Source organism: Leuresthes tenuis, unplaced genomic scaffold (genome assembly GCF_036924035.1).
Source record: "Leuresthes tenuis unplaced genomic scaffold, fLeuTen1.0.hap1 SCAF_16, whole genome shotgun sequence".
Classification (NCBI taxonomy): domain Eukaryota; kingdom Metazoa; phylum Chordata; class Actinopteri; order Atheriniformes; family Atherinopsidae; genus Leuresthes; species Leuresthes tenuis.
The window spans coordinates 16,535,290-16,561,657 of NW_027325370.1; the positions used below are offsets into that span (position 1 = coordinate 16,535,290).

General features: G+C 41.6%; 2 protein-coding genes across 4 annotated transcripts in view; one reads left to right on the forward strand and one right to left on the reverse strand.

Moving 5' to 3' along the window:
• The first annotated feature begins 641 nt into the window (after nt 1-641).
• On the forward strand, nt 642-14,731 carry LOC140272337 (carbohydrate sulfotransferase 11-like). 2 transcript variants are annotated; one of them, XM_072367740.1, is made up of 4 exons: nt 642-1,164; nt 12,057-12,133; nt 12,566-12,730; nt 13,963-14,731. In XM_072367740.1, the coding sequence occupies exons 1-4, from the start codon at nt 1,068-1,070 to the stop codon at nt 14,644-14,646; spliced, it is 1,023 nt and encodes a 340-aa protein (XP_072223841.1). In that variant the 5' UTR covers nt 642-1,067; the 3' UTR covers nt 14,647-14,731. The 2 variants fall into 2 exon arrangements, with proteins under 2 accessions (XP_072223841.1, XP_072223842.1); XM_072367741.1 differs by having other exon boundaries at nt 12,569-12,730.
• A 9,099-nt stretch (nt 14,732-23,830) lies between these two features.
• LOC140272126 (solute carrier family 41 member 3) overlaps nt 23,831-26,368 on the reverse strand; it is a 36,658-nt gene continuing 34,120 nt past the window's right edge. For both annotated transcript variants that reach the window (XM_072367474.1, XM_072367475.1), the window contains one exon: nt 23,831-25,397. In XM_072367474.1, coding sequence (XP_072223575.1) covers nt 25,224-25,397 — 174 coding nt within the window. In that variant the 3' untranslated portion in view covers nt 23,831-25,223. The remainder of the gene's footprint in view (nt 25,398-26,368) is intronic.

The following is a 26,368-nucleotide window of genomic DNA, read 5'->3' on the forward strand; positions in this document are numbered from 1 at the left end:
TATAGTTATTTTTCATCAATCTCTGAATTGTTTTCTGTAGGTATATTGTCTCATATTGCATTGGTGGTACACAAAGCAAGACGAATGTGAGTATGTACAGCAGCCAAATATGGTGAAGCATCAGAAGCACACTGTATGTATAACATCTGGTGCAGGGGAAAGCAGGTTTTGGTTTTACAAGCAGGTACGCTGTTCAAATAAGTATTCCATTTTTATTGCCTACCCTTTTTAATAATTGTTTGTATATCTGAAATTTTTATAAATTTGTTCCTTTTCTTTCCCCTCGTCTGGTTTATTAAACATTTTGCCAGCGTCATTCAGTTAGGACATGCTGTGACCGTACTGTTGCGTTCAAGTGCACCACGTCAGTCCGTATTCAACAGACTTTCATTGTGAAATAGTGGCCGCGCGGGAACTTCTAATCGTTGGCCATTAAGATTGACAGTATTTCTTGAAGATACGTTGTAAGACACGTTGTTGTCCTTACTCGACAATCAATAAGTGAGCCCGCTTCACCATATTTTAGGTGTAGTTTCTATATGTCAGCAGTTTGTGAACGCAGCGTAGTTGATGGGGAGAGGGCGCGTGAGAGAAGAGTGGGTGTGACGTCATGGCACAGTGCCCCGTCCATGTTTGGCGGAGAAGTTTGTGTAGCCTCGACAAACTTTTAGACACCATACTGCCGATGTGGGTAACTTGGAGAGCGAAGACGGAGAAGACCGTTCATTCATAAGCTTTTTAAATCGTTTCTAGTTGGTACATTTTAATGTTTTATCTGAGGTGCCTTTAACTATTAAAAGGATAATATTGTTTAAAAGCACAGACCAGAGCGAACGGTTGAAGATTTACGTTCCACACATGTACATCTAATTACCGTGTCGATCAACGAGCCAACCGTCGTCACTCCTGGCTGGGCTTTCAGGTCTAATACCCCCCCAACCCAGCAGCGAACAAATAGGTTAGTTATTCCATGGAGTGTATCGCATCCTCCCCCTCGGGTGGTCTCGTATGAACCGTGGCGAAGCAGCGACGAGGGGTCCGGGACTCCGCTGCCGGAGCCGGGCTTCATGATGAAGATGCCCAGAGGAGGACGTCTGTTTCTGGCGACGTGCCTCGGCTCGCTCTTCGTCCTTGTTCTTTACTTTCAGAGCATCACCAAACCGGGTAAGACGCTCCACGCGCATCTAATGTAATTTAACTACACCAAACGTTTTTTGTTTGTTTGTTTGTTTGTTTATTCGTTTGACATACTTTTGACTAGTTTTTTTTTTATAGTAAGTAACGGCAGTTACAGCTTTAGATATAGACCTCCGCGAATGATGTTAAAATACAGGCACTGCATTGGACTGTGGATGCTTTTTTTTGTTGTGACATCATACCATATTGAATTAAAACAAGTCTCAGTTGCTGAACGTTAAACTTCTTTATATATGTAGTACTTCAGGGGTGGTATGATTAGCGTTCAAGATGAAGGTGGGGGGGGGGGGGGGGGTGCAGCATGCTGGTCATGAAAATGTCATGCTTTCACATGTGTTTGCTTGTTCTTGTCAGGCTTGTGTATATTTTTTAAGCGGGCATAATTGAACTAAAACAAAGATTGGCTCACCTGTGTGTTAATGCACATGTGGGAAACAGATGGTATGATAAAACGTGAATGAAATGATGTATGAATAAGCTCACTGTGAAGAGTGGAATGTTTTTAAAGCCCCCTCTGAGAGACCACCCCCCCTACATTCCTCTGCTGTATGTATCCCCCCCTCCCGCTCCTCTTCTTACCTCTTTCTTTCATATTTAAAAAAGATGGGTTGACCCCTTTTTTTGGGGGGGTGGGGGGGGTTCAGGGTGAAGAGTTAGAAATAAGGAGAGGTAGCGAAATGATTTACATTCACCCCACCTCGCTGAGCCAAGAGTCGCATGGGAGTAAAGGAGAAGGTGGAAGATCATCGGACACAGAGGAGCCGAAGTCGATGTGATTAGTCAAAAATGCAGAAGATGGTGAGGGGAACTGAGAACAGGGGAGTTTTCCCTCATTTTTAGGGCTAGATTGAGCACGAGGAAGTCGACCAATGTGGATTTTTCTTGTAAAGATATGAAGGTTAGTCACTGCTCTGTGATCAATCATCCCTTATTATCAAAAGAAATGATAATAAACATGATGTTTTACATCTGAACAGTCCCCAGAACACACAACATTTTGGAAATGTCATAAACCACCTTTTATAGCTGACAGAGGCTAGCACAGGCCACACGTCGCTGAACCTTTCAAGAAGCACTCTCATTGACCTCCCTCCACCCACTTGATGTATGCCGTTACTGCCTGACCTGTTTAGGCTTGTCGACTTTGCAGCGCCACCAGTAGCAAAGAAAGCCACATATAAAGCTGGTTGGAGCCACATCAGAGGGGACTAATTCACAGGATGTCAACAAAGCACAAGGCCTCCGTAATTATTATGTTTACAGTCAAAGTGTGTTTAAAAACCAACAGCAGTCTTGTTTAGCTCTGCGTTATCCCAGCCATTCCTGTCTTTTAATTTCCCATCTTTGTCTTTTGATTTGAGTGGACTTGATGCACGGTAGGAAAGACCAGCTTTAAGAGTGATTTCTTGCAGTATGGACTCATACATCGTACTGTGATTTATTTTCTGTTTGGTAGCCTTCAAGAGCTTTGGCTTCTTCTTCATCTGCAGATACTCTAGTTAAAATCTGAATTTGAAACCCGAGATCCGCGTTTGAGATTCGGCACCCATGTTTCAGAGAAGAATAAATTTGTATCTATTATAACAATTGCTGCCAAAGGCATTGGGTTTAGGTTATAAATGCTTTTGCAGCGTCCCCTAAGGTGCTACTCTAGTTTGAGAGTAAGTGGGAGGTTCGGTTAGGTTAGTTTTATTTTTCCATTTGTGCCACTATATGTCACTACATCCTCCACACTGGACCTGTAAAAGGTCTTTGTCTCCCGACATTTCTATTCAAACAACTTGAAAGTTAATTTTAGAAGAAAATCCTTTGAGATTCACTGTTTTGCTCTCTGTATGACCTTTGAGCAGACACCAACTCGGTTTTTCCAATCCAATAAAAAGTCAAGAGAAGGAATGGGGGGGTATAAAACAAACACTACAATAAACTTGACTCAGGCTGAAGACCGTTGTTGTAACCTAGCAACAATAAGTGCTCATATTACGATAAGCACTTTTAAAATTAGGCCGTGGATGCTTGGAACTACTCGTGATCTAAGTAGCATTTATGCAGCACATATAAGCCACAGCACCTAGTCACCTCAGCAACTTTTAATCTAGTTTCTACACGGTGGCACACTAATGAGACGTGGACCAGACAAATCTACCAACCCTCCGATCAGTGGCTGGCCAGCTATAACTGCTGAGTTGCCGCTTTCCCTGTGGGCACAGACCCTAAAGTATTAGCTGTGGAAGCACATGACCCAGGAAGCCCCTGCTTTGCTCAGTGGATGAAAGAACAACTGTAAAGCAGCAGTTTCCGATGCCTGACATAAAATAACGGCAGCAACAACGGGTCAATCAGTCGGTGCTCGCACAAAGTTTTCTCTACATTTGATTGGAAACCTGCATAGTCCTGTCATTACTAGAGAGGTAAAACCACGGTGTTGGAGGCTTGGTACTGTGAACAGCCCACCATTGTCTGCAGCAGATGATACACTGCTTCCAGTAATGTTGTCTGGTAAAGGGAGGAGTGGGTAAAACGGTGCTGACGGGAATTAATTAGATTTTTCAGTTGGTGTTGCATCACTACGCTGCTGGGGCAGCTTTCCCTGCATTACGAGACTTTGCGACACTGTCTTTGGGTGCTGCTTTCGCACTCTGCTCTGTTTTCTGATCGACTTCTTCTTGCGATAGTCTCTTTTAACACCAGGCTCTACGGCGCCTGGTGTTAAAAGACATCACACAGGAAATGCATAGACGGGTAAGGACTTGAAGATCAGGCATTATGAAGAAACTGGCTGTTTAACACGAGGTTTAGATATGTGCTTCAACATGTATCAGTCGTCTGATAAACAAAATAAGTAGATTTTTACACGGTTATGTGTTAATCACTCTCATATACACACACACACACACACACACAGGCTACATGCACTCACAGTGCCACATCTGCTAATTGAAGCCACTGTTTAATACCGGTCAGGAAGCATATTATTATTATTGTGCTTTCATTGTCTGATTTCCTGCAGCAACATCCTGGGTTTGGCACAGAGGAAAGAAATATGGTTCCTGTCCAGCATGTGGTTAAAAACTTTACGTAAGTCATATCATGGCCAACTTATATATTCAGGAGTTGGAGTTTGAGTTAACTGGGCCGCAAAACAGTAGATCCCAACATTATGAACAGGATGGTAACAGATTAGTTTGGTTTCTTCTGGTTGAAGTTGTAGCATTCGTTTTATTGCCTGTCATTTTATATTATGAACAGATTGCAACAGTTGTGTCAATTCCTGGGCTGAATATTCAGCTGATTTTTGATTAATCGATTAATTTGACTCGCTGTGCTCTTTTGTTAAACTGGACCACACAACGCTGTGTGAGATCATTGTAGCTGAATTCACTGCACAGACATGGTCTTTGTTACTTAAATGAAGCTACACTGGTTCCACTCTTCCTGTTTGGATTTAGCGTGGTCTCTACACGTATTCATAGGTTCTGGGTGGTTCTAAATTGTCCCCAGGACTGAGTGTGCGGATGGTTGTTGGCCTCTGTGTGGCCCTGTGATGGCGACCTGTCCAGGGTGACCCCGCCTCTAACCCAAAGACAGCTGGGATAGACTTCAGCCCCCCAGGTGTAAGCGTACATTTACTCTTACACCTGTTTTCTCAAAAAGATGAAGAAAAGATTGCTCCAAAAATCCTCAAAACTTCACATAGACCCATTGAGTCGAGTTGAGGAAATATATTCAATGTAATTCAATGTCCAACTGCATGATCTGGCTCTGTTACTCTAACTTAGAGAAGTCGATTTTGGTCGGTGTGATATTTTATTTTATTTTTTTTTTTTTTTAGCCCAAAATACCACAATAATTCAGTTCTGTTTTTCTACCTTCATATAAATATGCAACAGAGGCGTTTTCATCCACACCTCATTGTGTCCCCGTCCTCTGAAGCTTGTTTGTGAAAGTTCTCTTTCCCACGGTGCAGCAGAGGCTCAAACTCAGATTACTCTTGTACTGTTTGAGGAAAGCTACGCTTTGGCAGGTGTTTCTACCCGACTCATGTCAACACTTTACACCTCCTGCAACAACTCGACTTTCAACGGCACGCTTTATTTTTAAGAGATTTTGCAGGATGACGTCAGATACTTATCTTAACGTGTCTTAGCTTGTCGGTTGCATATTCACGTTGTTATCGTTCTCTTCTGCAGCTGTTGGTCAGAATTCACACATAAAGTGGGTTCAGAGTTTGGAAAGTTGGGGAAACTCTGAACTACCTCAAGGAAATATTTCGTCTTATCACCCACTCAGACTTACCGGTCACCAATGCAGTGTGGCGAAGCATTTTAGGTTCAGTGTGCCTAAACTGATTTACAACTAGTAAACCACATATTTGACATGTTTTTAGGAGTTTTATTTGGAGCTCATTAGCCATCCTTGAATGATCCCTTAAGTGGATGTGGGCATTGAACTGTTCATGCACGCTACAGCTGTGTTCACACCTGCTTTCATAAACCTACAATAGCAGCAACAGCATCGGATGGAGAGACTTTGTTCATAAATTAGTCTGTGGGCACAAGCCTATTTTGTTTTTCATTCGAGTTTTGAAGAATTCAGATTTTGCTGTTGCCACAAGAATTCTTCCTTCATCCATTTCAGGTTAGACATGCGAAATCATCTCATTGCAGTTTTTTTTTTTTTAGCAGATGGGAAAGAAGTCGACCCAGTCATCCTGTTTCTGTTTCTTTTTCTGCGCGAGTTTCCATCACGTCTTATTGCGATGACTGATTAAAATCTCCCCTCAGCCCTTTTGAAAACATTACAAACGTACCGTTGTCTCACACACGCCGTTTCCAGTCAGCTTCCGCCTTTCGACGCATTATAGGTCTGACTTTGTTTTCCCTCCGAGAGGCTTTCATGTGGTTGGATGGATGCAGCAGTGCCACCGGAGCATCGTTTGAGTGTATGAATCTGTTACTATGTAGAGTGTGTTGGCTCAGTGCAGACCGGCTGTAAACAGTGGAGTGAGCTGATCAGCATTTTAAGGAGGAGGGAAACCCACATATGCTTGTGCAAACTGTTAAAATGAAAATGAGTACAGTGGAAACATGAGTAACTGGATAGAACTCTGACATCTCCATTATTTCTTCTGCACTGGTATTCTATCTTTAAGTGGAGTTGATCGTCCCTGGAATGGTTGAAATGACCATTTCTGAACCATCTTCTGTCTTCATAGTGCAGTTGGCACCACATTTGACAATGTGCAGTTTTCCACATCAAGTGATGGGACGTGACAGGGTGGGAAAACTCTTCTGAGTCTCAGACAATAGGTCTTAACAAGCTGAATTGCCCGCAGGCACCCAAATGACGTCAGTTCGTTGGCATTATTCCTCTATCCACTCTGGTCTGTCACAACTGCTGGCACATCTTCTTGATTTAAAAGAAAAATAACAGGTGAGCTGCCAGAGATCGATTGCCGGTTTTCAAAGGTTGCTTTGCCAGATATTTCTGAAGCTTTTCACTGAAACACTTTAAAAAGCAGAATCCACAGGCCTCGTGTATCTTCGGTGCTCGCATTCGCTACACAGATCACGTCTCCATCGTCACCCAGACTTGTTTTTGGAACACATTAGGTTGAACGTGCCCGTAAAGCTGCAAACAGAACACTTAGGTATTAGAATAGTACAGAGGAGGAGAACAAATCTAAAGACGCAAAGCATAGGTGGATTTGTATGAAAATATCAGTTCTAAAACGGCCACAAACTGCTGTGTTGTAGCCATAGTGGGTCGGGGGATGATCCCTCGAGGAATCATGCACTTTGTCGTCATCATGGAACATGAAACCCTATATGTCTTCAACATTATATATTTGAACAATTTTCTCCGCTTTAAAGGCTTGCAAAGCAACCGTTTTCCATGACTACTTGTAAACACAACACTGTAACTGGGCCTCTCCTCACCGATCCTGCCAGCAGATGTGTTCAACCGGTCTGTGTAGAGGACTCTGAACGAGTCACACAGCAGAACTTGTAGATTACAGAAATAAGACTCTGTTTCCCCAATTTACTCACGACAGTTGTTTTAAACCACAGTAAAGCACAAGGACACCCCACATTTCTCTGGCACACGCTGATGGACACATTGGAGGCATGTGGGGGTTCAGTGTCTTTCACAAGGACACTTCAACATGTGTTTCAGGATAAATGGGAATATATTTATTTATTTATCATACTCCTCACATAGATGGTGTGTGTTTTTACAAATGTATGTTCCAGAGCTACATGTAGAGATGAGTGAAAAAGAAGACAAAGCTTGTTCAAATTTGTGTCTTTTCTAATATGTTAATTTTTCCAGAGAATCTTCAAGATTTTTAGGAAGTTTTGTTGGAAAATGCATGAGATTGGGAAAAGCTGAAGAAATCTGTGTAACCCTAAAAGGTGTTTGTGGTCTGTGTATCTTGTAACTGTTGAGAGATGTGAATAAGAGCCAGTTTAAGGTTTAAAAACTGTTAATTAATTTCTCGCGTTTGTGTCATTTAGCGTCCTGAAACGCAGGAAAACAGAAAGGAAGTATCATGATGCAAGAGTCGAATGCTGTAAGCATTACTGCCCATGTGGTTTCACTCAAACTTCTCAGGAATCAGGTTGCCACATTCACATTGAACTTCCACAATTAGGGGACACACACACAGTCGTCTTTTCTGAACGGGCTTTATCGTCGCCGGATAAAGATTGGCAACCTGGTGTTAACATTCAGGACACTTGTTTAGAGAAAGAGTCATTGGTATGCGCTGCTCTGCACAGATTGCAGCAGCTCACAGGAACCTTTAACACTTGAACTGTTATATCATTCAGTTGTGTGTAATAACTCTAAACTGGTTTGGGCCTTCCTTCATGTCCAAACTGAGTGAACTTGTAATCAATCAAACTGAAGTCTTTCAATGTTCCAGCGAGCTAGGAGAGGGGCTGCAGATGTGTTTCAGGTCACCCTGAACTCTGACATCATAATTTTAAAGTCTGAACTCTTTCAAGTGAAAACCAAGCCGGTTGTTGTTGTAACTTAGTAGAGAAATTGGTCACACAAATGGGTTTCTTGTTTCTTTTCTGGACTAGAAACTTAATTTGTCCGACACCGAGCGTGTTGTGTTTGATAATTACCATAATCTGCTGGTGGCATATGGATGTTTTGACAGCTTTAAAGCAAGCGATGCTTAAAAACGAGTTGTTTCTGTCGCTGTCATCACTTCCTGCCTTCATTTCTATTTATATGTGAGGTTTATTGGGCTTCGTGTAAAGAAAGGATTAGCTAATGTTTACAAAAGAGTGGATGCACTCACAGCAGAGGCATTTAAATGTATTTTCTTTAGATCTGGAGTTTGATTAGTCCTATAGAAGTATTTATGAAGATCCAGATCAGAGCAAACATAGAGTGGAACCTTGTTTGTCTTGGGTTAAAACATCCGCACGGCTTTGAATGCCTCACAGATTGTAAAACAGGGTTCAACACGGGCCTGTTTATGTGTCGCTGATAAAACCTCTTTAACTGTCAGTGTTGTCACTTCCTGGGTCTGAGAGGAAGTGGCGGTTTTGTGGGTCTTGTGACGGAACACATCGTGCAGAACAAGATGTGGCTCGTGATTATCAGAATGGAGTTGCCTCTGTGTGTATTTTCTATCAACGGAGAAAACATTGACCACGTGAGGCATGCTTAGACGCATTAGAAAAGATCATCATGAAAGCGTTTCTGACGACTGTCAGAAACCGTGACGACTACTTGTAGACTTTGTGAACAGCGTAGACAGATTTCTCTCAGTAATTATTGATAATCTGGAAAATGGCCTGTGTTGTGAGTCACAGATGGAAGCTTTTTCCTTCTCAGACTCACTGTAGTATTTCTCTCTGCACTTTCTAAAGTCTGATTTCTTTATTGACGGACTGCTGGGTTAAAAGAATCATCGGGGTGACCACTTTTACCAAAAGTTAATTTAACAGTTGTTGAGAATATCCTGCTGAGGACCGATGTCACACAGTGATGGTCACTGGAAAAAGAGGTTTACCAAATCAGTGACTAAAGTTTTTGAATTTTAAAGTCCTAAACACACACTCCAGCACTCGTGCAGCTACTTCTTCGTGGGAGGGTAGAATTACATAGAATAGAAAAATACTTTATTCATTCATTCATATGTTTTCCTAAGAAGAAATGAATAAGCAAAAACATCTGTACTGTATGGATGAATACAGTACAGGCTGTGTGTGGATGGCGGTTTTTAATCATGTTTATGATTTAAAATAATGAATGAATAAGAAGCCACATGATGTTTTCCTTACTGTATTACAGAGCTAATGAGATGCCAGGCATGTATATGGCCTTGATTTTGAATAACTTGCACCTACTTACTGTGTGTCATTAGTGTCATTAGGGGGGGGGGGATGTGAATCTCGGTGGGGAAAACCCTAATGATGAGCGAAACCTGTGAATTTATTTTTAACTTCCCAATCTGTGGGAAAACAATCACCTTTGGTCTAACTCCAGAGACACCTGTTTGTTCGAGCTACGCCAGCGTTTTTGTTTTCTGCCTTCGGCCGTCCCAGAATCACTTTTCCTCTTCGCGTTTGTGCTTCTTTGAGGTCCATTCACGCACCAGCGCTGGTTCACTTCTCAAATGTCTTCCTTTCCTCACGCTCATAATGATTTTTGTTGACTAATTGGATCTCTGTCTGTTGAACTTAAATGTTTCCCTTTTTGTCGTTGTACACTTTAAAACGCACAATAAGCCTTTATCGTGAGCGGAGCCTCCACTAAAGTCTTTGACCTACTTTCTCGCTTCCTGAGGAAGCGTCTTGAGCTTGCTGAAGGATTCAGTGGAATTGAAACAGAAGTTCTGTATACAGAGAGCGTAGATGTGTGATTCACTGCATGTAGTGAAACCCTCATCTGTATGTCTGATACTGTGGCCTGTAGGTTTCCAACCTCAGGATGTCGGTCAGCTCAATGCATATTTTCTCAGGAATGCCATTTACCTTTCATTCAGTTAAACAAAAAGGGCACGAAGGTCAATCTACGGTAGTTTTATCGCCTTAAATAGGAGTTCAAAACAGCTTAGAGATGTTTGAGGAGTCTTTGCCACATCATCCCAACAGACGGAGGAATGTGGAGAACCCCCACACAGAGAGAAGACATGGGCAGGTGCATCACTTTCACACTCCGCAGTACATCAGATCTTCTCACCTTTCATGTGTACCATATTTGCTGTATTCTGTATTTGCTGAGTCAGAGGTTTGTTCTCCTTTCTGGTGATTTCTACTTCCTCAAAGTGGCAGGAAGTAGCTATGATTTACAGCTTTATCTTAAGCGAGAACATTATGGGCTTTTATTGGCCTCATGTTTGATTGAGGCCGAGTGACTGAAAACAACACAAAGGCGGCTGAAATAAAACTAAAACTTTAAAACTACAGACTAGCAACAAACGCCACCCATAAATGTCATCACAGCCAACTGACGCGTCCATGTCGTTACTATGGTTACTGCTAATCGGCGATCTTCTTTCTTCGTCGTTCTTAAGCCGAACCATAGATACATCAGTGCCATCTACAGGATGATGCTTTGTGGATCACGAGCTATTTGTTTGTGGATCTGTGCAGATTTGCGGAAAGAATGTCTCAGAAATACGAGCGTGTGATTGGTGATCCACAACTGCTGAGTCGCAGAATTTTCAGTTTTACAAATAGAAAAAGTTATATTTACAATTAGACATATATTAGTAAAAACCAACACACAAATAAGAAATTGCTATTTGTGGATAGCAAAACACGTGTGCAACTCCATTTTAACAAAGCATCCATTTCATTGCCTCATAAGGCACACAGCCTCTGAGCTCCACCTGGATCCCTTCTTCCAGCCTTTTCTTGCATATATTTATTCCATATGAATGTCTGGAGTTTTTTTTTTTTTATCATTCCATACGTGTCCTTTTATGCGGTTTCCCCTCACGCTTCTCTTTATAAACCCATTTCCCTTCACTTCTCTTCCCCTGCTGTCTCGCGCCGGCTTAGTTTAAGATGAAAATCAACCTTCTGCATTGTTTAGCCACATGTGTAAAACAAATCACTGTTGTTTCTTGTTGTGCCATTAGCTGCAGACCCCAGACTGCCACCAGGCCCGACTGGGAGCAGGAAGGGAGGAGGGATGGCAGTGGTGTGATGGAAAGAAAAGATAAATGTGTTTTTTATTTTTATTCTTTTAAAGCCTCGGCGAGGCACAAAGCATCAAACAGCTTCTTAGCCTGTACCGATTCATTATTTTGGCTGCACAATGTTGGTAAATTAAAAGTAGATGTTCCTCTATATCGGTTTTGTTTTGTCCCGTCCTGTTCACAGAAGAAATACCTTCCTGAAATAGTAGATTTTAAGAAAACTGTGTTTACCAAAGAGAGTTAAGAAGACAAGTGTAACTTATTTAAATGTTCCAGAGAGTCTGGAAGAGCCACAGTTCCTATCGCATTTAGGGGAGGGAGGATTTTCTTCCTCATGACGGAATCAGTGCGGTGGAGTAATGGAAAGTTGGCTTTGGATGAGACTGCATGTGACTGGACATCTTTACAGTGTAACCTAAACCTCTGTGCAAATACATGACTCAGTTAAAGTGCTCCTCGTTTGTGATTTACAGTAACGTGGTTGGTCATAACTCAGCGGTTGTCCCGTAAACGCGCTCTCGTTCACATCAAATAGACGACTCGTGCAGATTTACTGCCGCGTTAAACGTGTCGCATCAATCCTGTGAAAAAGTGGGCAATAATTGGAACATGAGCTCATAAGCCAAACGCTCTTTGATGAATAAGGTGGTTGTTAATTTTAATTTATTTCTTTTTTGTGTAATCGTAGAACCCGCTTTGAAGTCGGGCAGCAGACCGGGGAAAAGCAGGAGAAGTCCCCTGCAGACCCTCTACAATGGGGACCAGGTGAGAGCGAAAGCACAGCAGGTTTTTAATTTCCTGCCAAAAAACTTGACTCTAATAATCAAAGTGTAGCCAGCAGCTGACAAACTTCAGAACAAGCGGCTGCACCTTTTATTTAGTTTAATCTTGACAATAAACTAAATGCACCCAGTTTGTGGTTGCATCAAGTTTAGTCTCTGACCTGCATATTGTCTTCAGTTTTCAGACTTTCATCTTGAAGTTGTTCAGACTTTGCTTTATGTGTGTTGCAGAGAAGATGCAGCTTCCCTTTGTTTTGTTTTTTTAAGCTTTCTGATAAACCCGATCGGACTTGTAGAAAAGTTAGGGCCACTCTAAGTTGATTCTTTGATATTATTCCCTCACTTTGTACCAACGTTTCTTTGTATGTGTTTTTTGGTCCCTCTTTCATTGGTCCTGCATCTTCCTCGTCATAAGCAGCTGGAGCTGTCGGCAGCTCAGAGGTACCTTCATGGCCGCAGGGAGCTGTTGGAGGAGGCGTGTCTGAGCCACACGAGGAAGCGCCGGGTGCTTTCGCCTGAGGACCTGAAACACCTCATTGTGGACGATAAACACAGCCTTATTTACTGCTACGTACCCAAGGTTGGTTACTGTGAAATTATTCAGTGCAGCTGAAGGTTGAGTTCAGAGGTTTCAGGGTGTGAAGGAGTGCTGACTGTCTGGGGGGCTAAAGTTACTCAGAGCACACAAACCTAAAGCAGAGGAAGAAGTTATTTAGTCTAAAATGACAGCTGGAATTCTGACAGGTATGGTATTCGTACAGGGGTCATTTTCTGTCTGATTCACCGTTCGCTGGCCTCTCCTCCCTGAAGAAAAGTCCAAACTTTCTTTGCTCTGTGGAAAGATGTTTGATCATCCTGGAAAAGGATACTTTTGGACGGAGGCTCCTCCGGTTCTTCACCTGACATCACCTCATAGATGAGCTTGCTTTCGTAACGGCTCCTCTTCAGCTCACTGTAACCTTGTTTTCTTCTGTTGAGGTGTCGGTGATGTTTACATTTAGCTTGTCTTTGTGTAATCCATTTCATTCAGCTGGTTTCTTACAGTTCAGTCACAAACGCTGACGTTTCTTTATTTCTTTGGTTCAGCATTCTTTATTTGAAGGCATATCTCTTTGAGTTTTCTGTCCTTGCGCTCTTAGTCGACTTGTTTCCCTTTTACAGCCTTCCCATTTTGTTTGTTCTTACTCCAGATTTTAGAAGCAGCTAAACATCTTTTTACTGCCCTGAGTTTAATTACCCCCTTGAAGGAGTTTTTAATAATCCACTCCATTGTTTCCACTGACAGCTCTCTTGTTGTGGGGCAACGTTTCCTGTAAAACAGCCATGTGCAAAAGCTCGTTAGGCTGTCTTTTAACTGCACATATTTAGACTTGTGCAGGTATCTTCTTAATCTGGGTGAAAAAAGTACAAAACGATAACAATTTTATTAATTACCGTGATTCCATATGTTCCACTCAATGTCGGTTACAGTTCAGAGGATATCACTTCCCCAGATGTGCTCAAATAAACATTAATCTGCCCTGAAATCATATGGAATGGATCTGTAACAATGAAACTTGCCTGAAAACCGTTCTATTGAGTATTAAATCATTGTGATGACTCTATTCTTTGCATTTGTGACTGTTTGGCACATGGGACCTCCCAAGTGGTTCATACAGCTGTTGCGTGACTGAGATTTTATTAGAATTGCATAAAATCTGAACAGATTCTGCCAGGTGCTGCCTTGGAGACCTGCAGAGCCTGACAAGTTGTTTGATTTAGTGTAGTGTCTCTTATCTCAGGATGCTCTTTGTGTGCGGTGTGTTTGTCCAGGTTGCCTGCACCAACTGGAAGCGTGTCCTCATGGTGCTCACCAGTGACGGCCGCTACACTGACCCTCTTGCCATCCCTGCCAACGAGGCCCACGTCGCAGGTAACCTCCGCACTCTCTCAGAGTTCTCCGTCGCGGAGATAAACCAACGCCTTCGCAGCTACCTCAAGTTCATCTTCGTGCGGGAGCCCTTTGAGCGGCTCGTGTCGGCCTACCGGAACAAGTTCACCCGTAGCTACAACACTGCCTTTCACAAGCGCTACGGTACCAAGATCATCCGCCGGCACCGGCCCGACCCGGAGCCCAAGGCTCTGGAGAACGGCGACGACGTGTCTTTCCGTGAGTTTGTCCAGTATCTGGTTGACCCGCGGACACAAAGGGAAGGACCTTTCAATGAGCACTGGGAGCAGGTGCACTCCCTGTGCCATCCGTGTCTCATCCACTACGACGTAGTGGGGAAGTATGAGACTCTGGAGCCAGATGCTCAGGCTGTGCTCACATTAGCCGGAGTGGAGGAGACGGTTCAATTTCCAACTTCTGGCAAGAGCACAAGGACCGACGGCAACATGGCAGCACGCTTCTTCAAGCACATCAGTCCCTTTTATCAGAAGAAACTGTTCAACCTGTATCACATGGACTTCTTGCTCTTTAACTACTCCACACCAGAGTATCTCAGGACCCGATGATCAGCAGCGACGAGAGGACTAACTTCAGCTTTCCTTTCAGACTGTTCAGGAGTGGTGAAGACTTTTTGGTTTCCATGGAGTATCCCTCCCTTTTTCTTTTTTTTTTTTTTTTTTTTTCTGATTCAGAAATGGAACCAAAATTCTGCCTGAGAAGAAGACTGAGAGCACATGCTCTAATCTTGTAAGCATCAGTCAAATGGGTCGGTTTCCTTTGGCTTCAGTAGAACAAACTGCAGATGCAGGTGAAGCATCGAAGAAGCGGACCCTTTCTATATTTATTTCACTTTCGAAAACATTGCTTTGTCAAGTTGAGTCAACCTTGCGTTGACGTTGGTGGTTGTCAGGCTGGTGAAATGTGCCTCACCAGCACGACTGCTGTGCCCACTACAGTGAAAAAAATCCCATCACAGCGTTTTTCTTCTATTATTATTATTATTTTTCTTCTGAGATATAATGAGCCATAAATGAAAGTCAGACTTCAGAGGAGCAGGTTCTCCTCTCGCAGGTGGAAGTGAACTGTGGAAGTGAACACAGAGAACCTACGGAGGGCCTTTATTTATGTCTGTCAGCACAGAAAATATTTATTGTTATCGAAAGTGAGGTTGTGGGCTCTTGATTGAGTGGAAATAATTTATATCAAAGAGGAAGAGTGAACATTAAACTGCATGGAAAGTTTCTTGCTGTCTTGGCTTTTTCACTGAAACTGATACCAAGTAGAAAATCATGCTTAAAAAGCCTAGCTAGGACTCATCTTAATTGCCATCTGACATTCACGGCCTTCATTCCAGTGGAAGTTTGCTATCCCTCATCTATCACTGTCTGCATTTAGGCCCGGGCAGGTTGGCTGAACAAACAGCCACATAGCTGTGGTCATAGCCGGGTCCAGCCCAGCACAGTCCCGATCAGAGCTGGCCTTGTTAGGAGTGCAGGCACGTGAAGGGTTAAATCCACCTACAGTCATCCGCACTGCAGGGCCTTGTTCAGCAGATGTGTCGGAATTTGTGGGGGGAAAAAAAAAAAAATTGAGGGCTCATTATAGGAAAACGTTTATTAATGGGCTGTACTGTCTTCTGCCTGAAAGGAAAACCCAGCAATATTTACTCATCTGTTCAGGTGTCTAATGCCTTTTTAAAAAGGGGAGGGGGGGTCTTTTGTAGTCCGTTAACATACCCGAGTCTTCCATCTGCCTGTGGTCGAGATGCATTGTGGTTAATGCAGTCCCTCGGGTTTGACATGGACGAAGAATGTCATCCCTGACTCCTCAAACGTCAGTGCAGGAGCACAGGGCTGAACCAGTGGATCAGTAACGCAGTAAACCGTGGAACTCGTTTGCTTTTGGGAAAGCAGTATCAAAAACAGTAGGAGCTAACATAGTTAACATAAAGTTGAACAAAAAGAAACGACAAAGAAATGTATCTTTTGAAAGGCATAAACGATAAAACCAGTGACAGTAAGTCCTAGTGGAGTGTTAATAAGGAAGAAAGGATTCTGAGTTTGTCACGTCTCAGATTTTACTGTTACAGTCGCAGAGTAATTTACTCACTTCAACCCAAAACACACTCTGCTCATATTAAGTGTTTCTGTCTCCTTCCAGCTTTGGACTCTTGCAGCATTGTTAAATTGTGCAACTTGCATCCTAAGTCGTGCCGAAGACTGAGCGGAGTCGAGTCCGATGGTCGGCCGAGTTTGTGTGGAGCTCTCGGACTTCCACTGTGCTCTACCGGCTCTTCACAAAATGAATCCAGTGTGTCAGTCCAGCAGTTTTTCTTTTCTTTAGTCTCCAACTTCAGTAGATGTTTTTTTTTTTTCCAGGTTGCAGATGAACAGTAAAAACATCTGGATTCACCAAGTAACATCAGCTGTGATGTAAGAAGAGAGCGAAAGATAATAAGGGCTAAATAGATTAGAGATCCAGTGTGTGGGATGTAGTGACATCTGGTGGTGGGAAATCCTTCCCATCCAGCTTTACAAGAAAAACTTAGTAATCAAATTATTGAGCCATGTCCAGTGCTGCGGTGGTCATTCTAACTTCATCTGTGGGAGATCAGATGTCAAGCCAAATTCAAAACGCAGACAATTCTATAATTAAACTTTCTGTCTTGGTCCAATTTTTTCTCGATTTTGGCCAGACTGACATGTTTACAAGCATCTTAGAAGTCTTGTGTTGTGTCAGACTTTTGACCCTCAGGAATCACAAAACTCTTCCTGCAGAGACACAATTCAATTCATGTTCTGTTTGGGTCGGCCTCAAACAGACCGGCAGCTCCGTTCCTCTGGGGTTTTAGCATCATATAAATGGTGGACGGAGGCCATTTTGGGTGGGGTTTAGGGTTAACATTTGCTCTGACAATTGCAACTCTGCGTACATTATGTGCTTCTGATCATGATCCGTTATTTCACTGCCACAAAGGTTTTCTTTCCCCTGCACCTCTGTCTATTTCTACACTACAGATCAGTGTGCAGTATTTACAGATTCAACACAGCAGGCCACCACCTGAGACCGGTCTCTTCCTAATAAGACATAAGCTCTCCTAAGACATGGTTTGTTTTTTCTTTAAAATAGTGAACCTAGGTTAAAGATGCGGAACAGTGCTATTTTTCATACTTTCCTGTTTATAGTGGAGTCAGTGTACAGTTTACTTGTAATGTAGCTAAATGAGGAGATAGCATACTACATACACAACTTCCTTTCTGGCGAGAAGCAGATTGTAGCCCTGATTAGCGCTAGCATTTGTCCTACTTTTACAAGTCAGAGTCAAGTTTCTGCCATGACAAACCAAGTTAACAGCCTTCCATTTATCGCAGTCCGTGCAGACTTGTTGCCAAATCGATGTTGCAGAAGTTGTCACGATGATACATTTTCATTATATTGTGCAGTCTTGGGTTGGAAGTAGCGCTAAGAAATGGGAGTTTGGCAAAAAAAATCACAGATTGCGCCTCTATTAGACAAAGCCTCCAAGACAAAGGTGCATAAAAACCGCTGTTAAGGATTAGAGAAGACGGACCGGCCTCCTCTTCGCTTTCATTTACAAGTCGAGCACCAAGCGTGTGAACAGGAAGAAGAGCTCCTGCAGAGAGATTGCAGCACACTTTCTACATAAAGACCCACAAAATTTCACAAATCATGTTTTCAATGCAGCTCGTGTTGTTTTGTTGAGAAGCTTCTCAGCTGTGTTCGTGCACAAGTGAATCGATATGTGCAGATTTACCAAAACGGAGTGAATCATTGATCATATGTGGTCACTATGTGGCAAAATGTTGCTTGGAAATATGTATTTTCTTTTCTTTTATTTTTTTTCAGTCTTACAACCTCTCTTGGGCTCTATAGATTCCCTCCATTTTCCAGTCTTCCAGACTTATTTTTTCCAGTCTGATCCCTTGTTCAGAGCCTCTCAACGCCAGCACAAAATCAGTCTGCACCAACTGGAAACATTTGTTTTTATCATTCTCCATTTCTTTAAAAAAAAAAACAAAAAAACACACGCTCTGCTGTAAAGATGTCACTTTCAGTTTTTCTCCGTGTAAACGATGATGTACATAAATGCAAATCAGCAGAAATATTCTTTTCTTTTTCTTTTTCTCCAGATATTTTTCTTTTTTTCCTGTAGTCATGCCCTGAAAAGTGCAATATCTATGTGTTAAGTCACGAGTGACTTCTTCTTCTTCAGTCAAGCCTTAAGGTTTGTGTCTATATCTATATATAGCCATGGATTACAGGGTGCTTATCTGTTATGCTTTCCTGTGTAGCTGTGTGTAATTTAAGCCGTGACTTGCAAGAAATTAACTTGCCAAAAGTTTATTTCCCCCTCCCCCCTTTTTCTATGAAGGAGTTTTTGTAGTCTTCAGTGCGTAGATGCAGCTGTGAACGACAGCCAGTCCAAAGACTTTTAGCCATTTTTTTCTTAGGTTTGCTGGTTCATTGTGAAATGGTGATCACAATCTGGAAGACAAATGCACTTGTGCCACAAAAACTGTGAATGTGATAACTGAAGTCCACATGCTGTTGTGATCATTGACTGGTTACCTTGAAGTTTCAATAAACATAACCCACCCCTCCCCACCCAGCAGCAGCATTTTTCTGTCTGTTTACGCATTAATTTCACACTTTGACCCTATTTACTGCTGGATTGAAAAGTGGTTTGTTTTGAATAAAGCTTATAGTTGGGGATGGCTCAGGTGACCCTAAAACATCCCATAGTTAAGCTGCTATAGGCCTAGACTTCTTATGTCATACCTTTCCTCACTTTGCTCTCTTTTTTTTTAGTCCCCTTTTATTTCCTCATATGACATTATGTACATTTGTTGTCATTAACTTGTGTTTCTGTCTCAGCAGGTATCCTTTGAATGGTGTTTGTTGTCCCTTCTTGTCTGTCTTCTCAAACCACAGCCGGTCGAGGCAGATTCGAGTCCGGTTCTGCCAGAGGTGTCTTCCTCTTAAAAGGTTTTTTTTTCTCTCCACAGTCAGGCGCTGAGGACGGGGGATTGGACCGAAGAGAAGTTTCGGTGCCATCTGTTGGTTTTCTTAGCGAGGAAATTGTTTTTTGAATTGGCTTTTTTTGACTAATTTTCAACTTAATTAGATTTGATTGGATTGTGATTACAATGAATTGGACTCTAATTGGCTTGTGTCATTGAAGTGCATAGAGATGACATTTGTTGTGATTTGGCGCTATATAAATTAATTAAATTGAATACAGCTCTTAATAATTCTCTCCAACACATTGCGCTTGTGCATTCGTGCTAATTTTAACTTTGCATTCTTAGACTTTGCTATAGAGATTCAAAGAGGCGTTACACAGGGTCTGTTGGGATGACAAGCTCCCTGCAGCTATCCAAAATAGAAATTAATCATTTTACATGGACCATTTTAAACATTTGCTATTAAGTTTGACTGAAAGTGACAACATAGATTAGTAGAAAAAATAATTCCACAATAATATAGTCCACAGACAGGCGGTGATGCTGCAGAAGTCTTTGCAAATGAGACATTTGGCACATCAAATTGCTTTCTACTAAAAACTTTTACCATATGGAGACCAAGCGCTGGCTCTGTTCTCCAGTTGGTTTTGAAGAGGTGAAAATCCATCTCCAGAACAGCTATGTTTATTATGGTGCTATTTGCACAGCTGGGATTACTCTCATCCTCGACCTCTTTTGGGTTTTCCAAGTCTGGCATCAACAGGTCCCACTCTGCTGCAAAGTTTTTATCCTCAGTTGGCAGCAGAGCTGGAACGCCTCCATTTTCCTGAGGTTTTTCAGCCTCCGTCCCTGGGTGTCTTGTCTTTCAATTTTAATTTAGCTCCTCATTTGGTATCTCCAGGTACCAACCGCCAGCCATTAAACTATAATTTCCCTGAATCTCTATAGCAGAGGTGGAGAATGCCAAGTTGGCACGATCATGAGTTAAATGACCTGCATTAAAGGGAAATATTCCTACGTACAAAACTCCTGAGGTATCTCTGACTTCAGCTGTGTTGTAATGCTAGAATCCCTTCGATCTCTCACATCCTCAACTTTCTCAAAATTGTTTATGACATTTGCTCGGTATGTCATTGATAAACCTTGCCTAGTCTCAGTTAAGTGTTCAGATTAAATCCTACTTTAATCTGAATACCTTTTGTCAGTTACCTTTGCCTTTTTGTAGGTAACAGATCCAACGCAACGGTGATTTATTCTGGTCAGTAAATCCTTGACGACACTTTTATCAACAGGTAACTACTTAAGTGTTGGCTATGTATAGGTGATAAAAAGTGATACAAAAAATTGCAAAAAACATCTAGGTGTTTTAGCATTTTGCTGCCACTGGGGGGCAGTCTCAGAAACGTGGAACAATCTTGGGTGTAGACTGTTCTTGGTTGTGTTGGTGTAGTTGTTGATCCTTTTACGGAGTCATGCAAAAGTCATGAGCCACCCCTCAATTACTTATTATTTTTAGAGAAATAGGTGCAGGAGATTGACGTCGGAAAATGTTTGTTTTTTTTAAAAAAAAAAAAAAAAAAAAAAAGGAGAAAGAAAGTAGTTTGAAGTTTTAAACTGGTTTATTTGTGGGAAAGCGACTTTAACAAATACAGAAAGAAATTTAGTAGACCCCACGTCGATGCAGTGGTACCGCAAAAGGATTTCCTTGTTTTCGCAGTTTTACTAAAAGTTGCTTTAAGTTGGACATATTGTTAATCAGAGAAGTAAAACTTCTGCTCAGTGACAGATATCTGACTTTAATGATTATGCTATTAATATTCATCTGACTTTTCTGAGGACCAGGCATAACTGAAAAACTGAAGAGAGTAATCTATGGAAGCCCCTGGCAACTGAACATTGTCACCACCACCTCCTCCCACAAAGAAGCCACATTCAGCAGCAAAGATATGAAAGGGCAAAGAAGTAAATATTCATGGCTTTTGAACAGTCAAAGACTGAAATCAGCTTTTCTTCAGTACTGGTAAGTACAAAGATCGTTTATGTTGGAAAGGTTGTGTTTGTAGCAATCAGTTTTCTCAGCATATTCCGTGATACTGAATATGCTGCACACGTTGAGTCCATTCTGTTTGGTGTCTGTGAATTACCCAAAGCGGCAGATTAATGAGGACGTCTTCTTTTACGCTAATAAAGTGGGATTGGTGTGAAGAAGTGTCAGTATGTTTACCACAGTGTTTGTACTAAAAACCGAGCTAATCGTATGTGTAAACTGTACTGACTGAATAGAAAGATCAAAGTGAGGGTATGCTCATCTGTTTTTCACTTCAAATTAAAAAAAAAAGAAGAAAAAAGGAGTTTTCTTTATTTTATTCCCTTACAGACAGACTCATAATTCGGATTTATGAAAGAATAAACAAGTTAATTAATCATGTATATTGAAGGATGCATAAACCAGCTATGCAACTGTTGCAGAGAAATCTAATGTCGCTGATCATATTGAACAGCTGCTAACAGATGTTTATATAGATGACTTTGCATGTTTCCATAATTGTTACAAAAACTAGCTGCCGTCGTTATTAACACTAGTGACAGCAGGGACAGTGAAACTGTAAATAAACAGATTGATTATTGAATAATAAATAAATAAAACTTACATTAGCTCTAGTCCAGTCTCACACAGCTTTCGGGGTTGACTTAAATGATGGAGCCGAAATGACAGACAACTTCACACTTAGTTTTTATTAAAATAGAACTGTTCGTAGCCACAACATGACAGGAACACTCGGCACATGTTTTACTGCACTTCATCTTTGCACACGTAAGACATTACACAGCACAGGGGTGGAAGCTCAGGTGACTGAACACTGCAAGAAAGAAAAGCATTTTTAAAAGGCTTCAAGTTTTTAATGTGGCAGTGATTTTTTTTGCCTAAAAAAACCCCAAAAAGCCTGTTGCAACACTTATTTTTCCATTGGCATGGTTACAGATGAGCTTTGAGTTACGTTACAGTTAACATTAATTTGATTTCAAGGCAACTTTAGACTATTTATAAAACAAAAGTAGAAGTCTGTAATCAAATGTTCCACATTCTTACCAGGGCTGAGTGATGAAACACATTTTTAAAGGAAAGAAAATCCAACATTTTGGAAGAAAATGCCCGTTTATGGTCATTTTGGCACAAAAGGTAAAATAACAAAACTGTGTGGTTCGGTCAAATAGTTGATTTGGTCTGGTCTACCCAAAGTGCATTGTTCCATAAGTCTTCTGGTTTGTTCAGATGTAACTTTGCAAACCTAAGCTGTGCTGCCATGTTCTTTTTAGAGAGGCTTTGTCCTGCAACTCATACTTGTTCCGTCTTTTTCTAATTGCACTGTCATGAACTTCAGCATTTAACATGCTAGCTGAGGCCTGTAGAGTCTGAGATGTAGCTCTTGAGCTTTTGACCTTGGGGGTGAACTTGCTGGGACATTCCCTCCTGGGAAGGTTTGACAGCTGTCTTTAGCGTTTTCCACTTGTGAATAATCTCCAAATAGTTTGGAAATGACCTTATAACCTTTCTAAGATTGATGGGCTGCAACAATTGCTTCTCTAAGATCACCGCTGATATCTTCAACTCAACAGTTACTACTACTTCCTGCTAATCATCCAGTCTTTAGACAAACCTATCTCAAGTCTCAGCTGAGCGAGTCCTGGCTCCACAATCTAGCTCAATGTGAACTTAAAAAATATCTTTGATCGCTTACAGAAGTGGATGCAGATTTGTCTTCAAAGACGTTACAGCCCCTCTGCTTATATAGAATTATGAGTACTGCAATCACCAGAGCTCAGTTTTAGCCATATTTATCAAATCCACCTATTGAAATTAGTTAATGTCGTCTTATGACTTTTAAAATGTTACCCTTTAAAAAACTGCCTAAAAATACAAAGACATCTGAGTTAACTGTAGCTTTTACGACTCAAGTCATCTCAGTCTTATGGGAAACTGTGTTTGTGGAAGATTTACACAAAAATAACTTTGTCCCCACTAATTTAGAGCTATATAAATATGACATACTGCAGGGTAACTATGTTCCAAAGCTCTATTTGTAATTATTCATTAAGAAAATGATCATTTTATTTCTCCTTCCAAGATGTATTTAAAATTCAAGAAAGATCAAACTTGCATCTTTAACAATCGAGATGCCGCTCATTTGATGACCAATCTGATAATCCAGATGTCTACAGACCTGCCAATGTAAACTTATGGTGATACAAGTTTTGTCACCCAGCCCTGCTGATTAAGACGAACTTATGTGCTGGTACAACCTTAGTGTGGTCTGATTCTCACATAAGTATCACCATTTACAGACGAATACCATACGGTAAGATTGAGTGAAATAAGCTGTGATTCAAGTAGAACATGTAACAGTGCCACAAGAAACGCGCGAAGCAAAGCACGGCTGCAACTAAGAGTGTCTCGCGCAAGTCTTCAGTCATTAAAAAGACTTTGTTTTCAGAGACACCTCAGTGGTTGAGGTTTTCTTGGGGGGGGGGGGGAAGTGCAAATAGTAACAGCAAGAAGAATTGGTGTAATTTCAATTAAATATGAATGCAAGGCTATGACTCATTGTTGCTGCCTTGCAAATGCTTTGTTGTTATAGTTTTGACCATTACTAATAGCCATTTGAGTATAAATGTATGTATTATTTTTATAATATGACTTTAATGTTATATAAAAGAGTTGTATGAGAGTATGTGAATTCACTCAAGGGGCAAAACATCCAAAGTAAAAAAAAAAAAACGGGAGGAGACAAAAAAACAGGAGTTGGAGTCATAGGTGAGCTGCGACTGTGGTCGAATGCTGAGCTCTACATAAACAATCCAGCAGTGTAGTTTGTGTAATGTATTTTCTGTGCGCACACACACACGCACTCACTGCAGTTAAGATGAGGGTTTCTGGTTTTGAAAACTTCAAGACGAAGAGTAAGGCTTAGCTGACCCTCCATAAAAGGGACCGTGAGTATCAAGTAGGTGAGTGCATACCGAACATCCTCTGCAGCTTCAATATGAACACGGGAACATCAGCTGACACAGACTTCCTCATCAGGTAAGTGCTGTCACAATCACAATAAATTAGGTCATGAAAATATAGAGATTGCTGTACAAATAGTGAAATGTGTCAACACACTTTCAGGTTTCACAGTGTTTTGGAAGAGGAGAATAAATATCTGGCCTCAACTAATACGTGTAAGAATTTGAAAATTAGTCACGTTGCTTGTAAATAGTATATTGTTTGCAAGTGCCAAATACACATCACCTAACAATTAACACTCATCAAATTCCAGTTAGTGTGCGACTTACAGTATATCAGCCTTTGTCCTCCAGCATTGATGCACAGAGCAGCTCTGAAGCCAAGTTCAGATAAGAGTTTCGGCCAGATTTAACCCCGGTTTCATCTGACTGATCTTTATCAAGTACTTCCAGCTGTCATGCAGACCAGTCTCTCCCATAATTAACGTTGAACTGATACGAGTTGTCCCTCGTTTTTCAGTCTTTTCAGTTTTTGCCCACCTCGATAGCTTTCTCCACATCTTCCCTCGATTGCGTCCGTCATGGTTTTGCACACCGAAAACTGAGGTTTGAGTTTTCCTGGCAAAATTTACCCAAATTCTGCAGAGATTCCTGAACAATTTAGACTTCGCGCGCTGTCATGTATGTTGTACGTTCGTTCTTTTCCCCCATTCCCTGATCCCATCTCTTTAGGTCTCATTAGCTGAAGCTCCCCACCAACTCGTCCCCTAAAAACTGCTTCAGCATATCAAAGGTGAGTCTACGAGCCTCTTGTATCACGCTTTTGAAACGTTCACACATCGCGACTTATGACTTAACTAAACCGCAGATTTGCCTCAGATCGGAGTCTGTGACACGAAGATTAGCCTTAAAATCTTGTGAACTTAGCTTGAAAAATGATTGTAAACAAAATCCCTCGAGAGTCTTTTTGCTTAAAAATAAAATAATGTCACTGTTAAACTCAACATGAATGTTTGATCAGAAAATACTTAATATGATGTCACCTGTGATAGGTATGAACTGGCCCATTGATAAAGATCAGAAAATAACCTTGTGCAATTAAAAATGGTGCAATAAGACGGTGGTGCTGGCTAAGTGTCCAGGGCCTAAATTTATAGACCCAGACTCTGAACCAATGAGACGCCACGGAAGCAGAGGGCCAGGAACCCGGTGCCCAACAGGTCTCCCAGAGCTGTCAGGTAGGGGATGGAGAAGTTGTCAGGGTCCAGACTTCTTCTCCACATCAAGCGGACGATAAGGTCGGCGACGTAAAGGAGGATGGCCACCTGAGGGAGGAAAAGAGGACAGGGTCATGGGTAAAGTGAGGATCTGAACACATGGGGAGTACTTACATCCTCAGGACTGTTGAAGCAGTTGCAGTTAAAAGAGAACGAATGTTTTAAGTAGGTGATGCTGGTTAACACCAAGAACAAGCACAAGGGACAGCATGCATCTTTTTGTAGAAGTAGTAAAATGTAAATGGGTATTAATAAATTCCTGAACTGCCTTCTTATTTCACTCAAATTCGGCAGCACATCTGCACTGCGAATCGTCTGCATGCATGTCCAGTGCCGCCAAAAGAAAAAGAGGGAAAGGGCTCCAGTAGTTAAAAAGTATTGGATGAAAAGCTGGAATGTGGACAGGTGACAGATTGAAGGAATGGGTAAGAACATCTGGTGAATGTGAGGGTCGTAATATATGATTAATATAATTTAGTGACTTCCTCTGCCTCGTGGGTGGGATTGTTGTCATGTTTTATCACGAGAAAACGGCTCTATTTGATTAGTAGTGACCGTTTCCAACAGGCACCATCATGATATCATAAAGCCTGTAGATCCCTTGGGTTTTCCATCAGTTTGTCACCTGGTTAACTAATGGATAAACAGTCAAGTGTTTTATTTTATCACATCAGACAGGCCAGTAAACCCTTCCAAAAACTCGTTCTCAGTCGTACTTGCATGTATTTATATAATCCTCACAGATATCTTTGGGATTTCCGAATATTCACCAACTTTTTAATGAGAGGACATTTGATAGTTTGCAATTCCACATCAGTCACTGCTTGTTTAAACAGCTGAGATGTTCTTATTTTTAACAAGGTCAGAAAGTGACACAGCAGAAGTACCGTGAACTTCTGGTTCCGTCCCAGAGCAAATATTTGATCCGAGAACTGCTGAAACACCAACACTGGGCACTGGTCATTTCACAGTTAGTTAACATGTGGTAGCAGCCACTTCTAACAGGCTATACAAAGTCT